The 7071-nt window shown below is 40.8% G+C and overlaps 1 protein-coding gene across 1 annotated transcript; it reads left to right on the top strand.

Moving 5' to 3' along the window:
* Nucleotides 1-50: 50 nt before the first annotated feature.
* On the top strand, nt 51-7071 carry arv1 (ARV1 homolog, fatty acid homeostasis modulator). Its single transcript, XM_061900957.1, has 5 exons — nt 51-325; nt 2165-2284; nt 2385-2538; nt 2604-2828; nt 2904-7071. Exons 1-5 carry the CDS (start codon nt 230-232, stop codon nt 3029-3031), a joined length of 723 nt encoding a protein of 240 aa, XP_061756941.1. The 5' UTR covers nt 51-229; the 3' UTR covers nt 3032-7071.

Here is a 7071-nt window from a genome sequence, read left to right as displayed (position 1 = left end):
GATCACGTGGTACAGAACTGCGTTTCCGTTCCGGTTATTTCAAAGTATGCGTTACATGTTTAATGAAAGGTTTCATTGTGTTTAACCTTAATTTAAATTTAGCAAAAACACGGAGTTACTTCACTCTAAATTTGACCAAATTAGATCGTTTTTTCCAAAGTTTTTATTTCGGAGGTAAATTATACCTGAGGCCCAATATTTACTTCCGGTGTAGCATGGTCGCTGTAAAATGGGGCAAGCTGACTTCAGGTGCATAGAATGCAACGAAAAGGCGACTGAGCTGCACAGAGATTACAGTAACGGCATACTGAAGATAACGTTATGTGTGAGTGACATTTTTATACCTGTAGATAAGGAGTAAGCTTTGTGTGTTCATGGCGCTAGCTAACCAAATGAAGCTGCTCACTCACTAGAGGTGGGCGACACTCAATCAATCATCCATCCATCCTTTTAGCTACCGCTTATCCCCTTCGGGAGGCGCTGCAGCCTATCTCAGCTACAATCGGACGGAAAGCAGTGTACACCCTGGACAAGTCGCCACCTCATCGCAGGGCCAACACAGATAGACAACATTCACACACTAGGGCCAATTTAGTGTTGCCAATCAACCTATCCCCAGGTGCATGTCTTTGGAAGTGGGAGGAAGCCGGAGTACCCAGAGGGAACCCACGCAGTCACGGGGAGGACATGGAAACTCAACACAGATTGAACTCAGGACTGCTCAAGATCTTAGTATTGTGAGGCAGACGCACTAACCCCTCCTACACCGTGCTGCCCATCAATCAATCAACATAAATGATAAACGGGTTGTACTTGTATAGCGCTTTTCTACCTTCAAGGTACTCAAAGCGCTTTGACACTACTTTCACATTTACCCATTCACACACGCATTCACACACTGATGGAGGGAGCTGCCATGCAAGGCGCTAAACAGCACCCATCAGGAGCAAGGGTGAAGTGTCTGGCTCAGGACACAACGGACGTGACGAGGTTGGTACTAGGTGGGGATTGAACCAAGGACCCTCGGGTTGCGCACGGCCACTCTGCCACTGTGCCACGTTTATTTATATAGCCCTAAATCACAAGTGTCTCAAAGGGCTGCACAAGTCACAACGACATCCCCGGCTCAGATCCCACAATCTAATTGTATCCCAATGGGATACCTTGGAGGGGACTGCAGATGTGGGGACCCCCCACCTGTGCGACCTGTGCAATGGACGTCGAGTGGGTAATTAACAGTGTGAGAAAAAGAAACTATTTGATAATATTGTGTTGATATTGGTCAACTGTCAAAAGCACTTACCATAAATACATTTTAATTGTAATATTTAATAATGTTATTGGCATAGTATTGATATCGGCCAATCTGACTCATGAACGATCGGTGTCGGAACCGGCAGCATAAAACCTTGATTGGAACACCCCACTTTAACTGTCTTCTATTATTTCAAATAACCTCTGATGAAAGAAACTAAAATGTGTCTGCAAAACAGTCAACTTAATTCCAAGAAATAAAATGCAAAAATATTTTAAAATTGATTAACTTCTTGTTTACCTATTCAGTAGCCTAGTGGTTAGAGTGTCCGCCCTGAGATCGGTAGGTTATGAGTTCAAACCCCGGCCTAGTCATACCAAAGACTATAAAAAAAAATGGGACCCATTGCCTCCCTGCTTGGCACTCAGCATCGAGGGTTGAAATTGGGGTTTAAATCACCAAAAATGATTCCCGGGTGCAGCACCGCTGCTGCCCACTGCTCCCCTCACCTCCCAGGGGATGATCAAGGGGATAGGTCAAATGCAGAGGACAAATTTCACCACACTTAGTGTGTGTGTGACAATCATTAGTACTTTAACTTAACTTTAACTTTAACCGAAACAAAAAGGGAGACTCTTGAACCTGAATCTCAGAGCTCCATCTCTTCATTCCAATCATTCCAATGCATATGTCAGCCATGACATCATTCAATTAGTCTTATTGTTCAGATATACCGATACTGTACATTTTGGTATCGATCTGACGTCTCAAATGTTCTAACTTTACATAAACATGCAATTTCAAGCTCTGCTATACAGTATGTGTACAAAATCAAAGTGTTTTAATGATGTACAGACTGCATAACTGTAAGAACATCTATGTCTTTGAACTGTTATTTCTCTACCTTAGGCATCATGTCAGAAGCCAGTGGACAAATATATAGAATATGATCCAGTTATCATATTGATTGATGCCATCTTGTGCAAGACGCAGGCGTTCAGACACATTCTGTTCAACACAAGCATGGATGTAAGTAGCCAAAAGCAATCATGCAAGGGAAAAAGTTTCCCATTAACCACAAATTTGGACTATCATTAATAATCAATGAAAGAACGATTCCTTATTCTAGATCCACTGGAAGCTGTGCATGTTCTGCGTGCTGTGCGAGGCCTACCTCAGGTGGTCCTTGCTGCACAGTTCGGAGCCAAGCGGCGACCCCGCTGACATTATCAGGTACACTAAGGAATGGGAATTCTACGGCATGGTTGCCTTAGCAGCACTGGGTAAGACAGTTGAAGCGGATATAAGTAGACTTTAGCTGAAGTATTTATTGTGTTTCGCCATGCAGAGCTGTCAGCGTTCTGCGGCGGCGTGTTGTGTTTCCTCCGGGCGATGCCAGGTCGCCTCAAGGGTCCCGACGTGGAGCTTGGCGTACTCCTGCGAGCGCTTCTCCTGTCCTGCTACGGCAAGGTACTCCTCGTCCCCGTCGTCATTTGGGAGCATGACTTCTCGCCGCTCTGCCTGGGATTCATCAAGCTGTTTGTGCTCACCTCCAACAGTCAAGCCATCAGAGGTCAGCAAGTGCACCTGCAACAGGGCGTGCTCGATCGACAGGAAGTGACTTTAATTCTCTGTCCTCTCTCCTTAGTGATTCTCAACTGCAGAAGGCGTCTGGCGTTGTCGGCCATCGGCGTGGGCCTGCTGTTGGAGACGTCCGTCATTCAGGCCTGTAAGTGGCTCGCGTGGAGCATCCAGGACACGGCCATGTTCGATTGAACACCTTTTTTATTCACCTCAGGGATGATGGACTTACTGGGAACTTGATTTACTTTTTTAAAAATGCATCAAAGCACAGACAGACTATGTTGATTTATTTTGAGGCTTTACACTATGATACACGCTGTACACTGACTACTTTACATTCAATCAAAGTGTCATTTCTTCATGGTCCCCCCATGAAAAGATTTAGCTGAAACGGGGGTTACAGTGGAACCTCGATGTATGAACGCCTCTATTTGTTAGATCTAGCCAAATATGTCTCTGTTAAAAAATGGTTCAACGTACAAACGCTTCATTTATTTATTAATTTTGTCTGTCGCTGGAAGCCCTATTAAGTGCTTTCGTTTTAATGACATCAGTTCCGGCACACACGGCCATTTTAAAGAGGCGGGGCCTCGTGTGACATAATTTTCATATACCGTATTTTTCGGACAATAAGTCGCAGTTTTTTTCATAGTTTGGCCGGGGGTGCGACTTAAACTCAGAAGCGACTTGTGTGTGAAATTATTAACACATTACCGTAAAATATCAAATTACATTATTTAGCTCATTCACATAAGACGAAAAAGATTTCATGGGATTTAGCAATTAGGAGTGACAGATTGTTTGGTAAACATATAGCATGTTCTATATGTTATAGTTATTTGAATGACTCTTACCATAATATGTTACGTTAACATACCAGGCACCTTCTCAGTTGGTTATTTATGCGTCATATAATGTACACTTAGTCAGCCTGTTGTTCACGATTCTTTATTTATTTTAAATTGCCTTTCAAATGTCTATACCTGGTGTTGGGTTTTATCAAATAAATTTCCCCCAAAAATGCGACTTATACTCCAGTGCGACTTATATATGTTTTTTCCTTCTTTATTACGCATTTTCGGTAGGTGCGACTTATACTCCAAAAAATACGGTATGCGAAGAGTAGATGGCGGCACCGCCAATGGCACACTGATTGGCTCGCAAATATGGAAGAAACTAATTCCACAATTGCAACCATTATAACAAAAAGGCCGTTTGTATGGTTGCTGACTTTGCCAAAAGGGTTAAATATCTTAGCAAAGACAGACAGAAAGCGCAAAACCAAGTTGAAAAGCTGTTGCTCCTGTTGATGAATGTGAAGCAGCCAGCAGGTAAAAGCATTTCCGAGGCTATCATGTGCAAAAATGCTAGCCATTTATATGGTGACTTGATGTTCAAAAGCGCTGAGCCAGCACGGAAGAACAATTTAGAGCGAATTTAGGGTTGGAAAAGTTTAAGAAGGGGAGTTGGCGTTCACTGCATGGCTGCTGGCTCTGACAAAGCTGTTCCGGAGGTGTTTATCAAGCACTAGAAGATATTCATCAGTGAAGGGGGATTCTATCGCAGCAAGATTTTAACTCTGATTAAACCAAACCCTTATTTTTTAATATAGTTTTTTTATTTTTACTTTTTTTTAAATATCCCTGAGGAGAAGGCACAACCGAGACACAAATCGATGAAGGATCGCCGTTTACAAATCCGAAACTCCCAGACTATTAAAAAAAAAAAAGCCATAAAAAAATCACAGACACAAGGTAAAAAGGATTTTTTTTTTTTTTTTTTTTTTTGTACGAACATGGTTGATTACGTTTTGGCGAGCACCAAAGGCAAAGAGGCGTTTGAGTGTGTGCATGCTTTGACGGTTGGGCTGACTGGTGTTGTTTTGTTTTGTTTTTTGATCAAAAAGAGATTGTTGAAACATTACAGTTGTGAGCAAAATTATTCAACCCCCACACAATTTTGGTGTTTTAGCAAGTAGGACATTTATTCTGTGTTTTGTTTATAGTCATATCAAATAAATATGCATAAAATAGACAAATGCAACTTGAATTACAACATTATATTTTGTAACATACCAAACAGTGTCATTTCTCTTGATATCTCATTGACAAAATTATTCAACCTCTTGAAGATCATAACTCTTAAGAACAGAATTTGAATAAGGTATTTTCAATCAGGTGTTGAAAACACCTGTAGATGTGATTAGAACCATAACAAGCAACAATTAAACTGATTGAAAAAGACTATGACGCTCAGCTTCTTGTAGATGGTCAATGGTGTATTTGCAACATGGTGAAGTCCAGGGACTGGTCAAAGAAGTCAAGAGAGGAGGTAATTTCTCTTCATAAGAAAGGATATGGATATAAGAAAATAGCAAAGACATTACACATTCCAAGAGACACAGTTGGGAGCATAATTCACAAGTTTAAAGCTAAAGGCACAGTGTAAACACTACCTGGGCCTGGTAGAAAGAGGAGGCTGTGTGCAACTGCTGTCTGGTATTTGAAGCGTACAGTGGTGAAAAACCCCCGGGTAACAGCTGAGGAACTACAACAGGACATTGCAGAGGGGGGAACGCAGGTTTCGTCCCAGACAATAAGGCGCGCACTACGAGATGAAGACCTCCATGCCAGAACTCCCAGGCACAAGAAAAATAGACTCCAGTATGCCAAAAATCATCTGGACAAACCCCAAAGGTTTTGGGAAACTGTTCTATGGAGTGATGAGACAAAAATGGAACTCTTTGGGCTTATGAATCAACGTTATGTCTGGAGGAGAAAAAATCAAGCTTACAAAGAGAAGAACACCTTGCCTACTGTTAAGCATGGTGGGGGGTCAATCATGCTCTGGGGCTGTTTCTCTGCTTCAGGTATCGGGAATCTCCAGCGCGTTTAAAGGCATTATGAATTCTATTTCCTACCAGGATATATTAGCTGCAAATGTCATGAAGTCAGTGACGAAGCTGAGGCTTGGGAGACGTTGGACCTTCCAACAGGACAACGATCCCAAACATACCTCCAAATCAACATCAGAGTGGTTGCAGAAGAAGGGCTGGAAGACTCTGGAGTGGCCTTCACATTCGCCAGACCTAAATCCTATAGAAAACCTATGGTGTGACTTGAAGAAGGCAGTTGCAGCACGCAAGCCCAAGAATATGAATGAACTGGAGGCCTTTGCCCAAGAGGAATGGGCTAAAATACCTGTAGATGGTTGCAAGAAGCTTGTGTCCGGTTATGTATCACGTTTGAAGGATGTCATTACTGCCAAAGGGGTGTTCTACTAAGTACTAAAGATGCATGTAACTAGGGGGTTGAATAATTTTGTCAATGAGATATTAAGAATAATGTCCTTTTTTGGTATTTTGTAAAATACAGTGTTACAATTTAAGTTGCATTTGTCTATTTGACACATCTTTATTTAATATGACTATAAACAAAATACGGAATAAATGTCCAACTTGCTAAAACACCAAAATTGTGTGGGGGTTGAATAATTTTGATCACAACTGTATCCCCTTGTTTGTTAGTTTGATATGGATACAGTACATACATATACAATATAGTGTCTTCAAAGTGTGCATTTTATTTGATAAAATAGGGACTTTTGTCGAGACGAAAACCAATTATTCATGTTAAAATAGTTTCTTATGGGGAGCTTTGCTTCTTTATACAAACTTTTCGGTTTGCGAACAAACCATGTTCAAGAACCATAAAATCGAGGTTCCACTGTACTGAAAATAGTCGTAATTTAGTCGACGTTTATGAAATGTATTTTTCTTCTGTCTTCTAAACAGTACTTAAGATACCAATCAAAATGAGTTAAACATTTGATTATGTTTCTTCATATGGTTTGGGGGGGAGAAAAATGTAACGTAAACATACAATGTAACCTGAAAACGAACAAAGGTTTCACCCAAACAATCGACAAACATGCATTTGTATTTTTAATATCACATTTTTTTATTTTTGATATTTATTTATATTTGGTTTAACGATGCAATGCCATTTTTAAAAAAAACATTTGTTGGGTCATATTTTTGTACAAGACTACCTAAATACCAGTGCAAGCACATTTTTGTGCATTGATTTCTTTCAATTTCATGGTGGATATAACTTTCATATTAACTGGAGCAAAGAATATGCGGGGTGAAACACATATTTTTGTATTTTTAATGCCACACTGGGCAATCTGGATCAGATTCAAATTAAATGTGTTTTTTGTTGCAACACTAA

This window comes from Nerophis ophidion, linkage group LG05, assembly GCF_033978795.1.
Source record: "Nerophis ophidion isolate RoL-2023_Sa linkage group LG05, RoL_Noph_v1.0, whole genome shotgun sequence".
Taxonomy (NCBI): Eukaryota; Metazoa; Chordata; class Actinopteri; order Syngnathiformes; family Syngnathidae; genus Nerophis; species Nerophis ophidion.
The sequence above is the reverse complement of the archived record's forward strand: the minus strand, read 5'-3'. Positions and strand labels throughout refer to the sequence as shown.

Bases quoted from the DNA above. Each gene is read 5' to 3' on its own strand.
- arv1 (XM_061900957.1), top strand. From the start codon at position 230: ATGGGGCAAGCTGACTTCAGGTGCATAGAATGCAACGAAAAGGCGACT. The intron at 326-2,164 runs GTGAGTGACATT...TCTCTACCTTAG, and splicing joins TACTGAAGATAACGTTATGT to GCATCATGTCAGAAGCCAGT. The intron at 2,285-2,384 runs GTAAGTAGCCAA...TCCTTATTCTAG, and splicing joins TGTTCAACACAAGCATGGAT to ATCCACTGGAAGCTGTGCAT.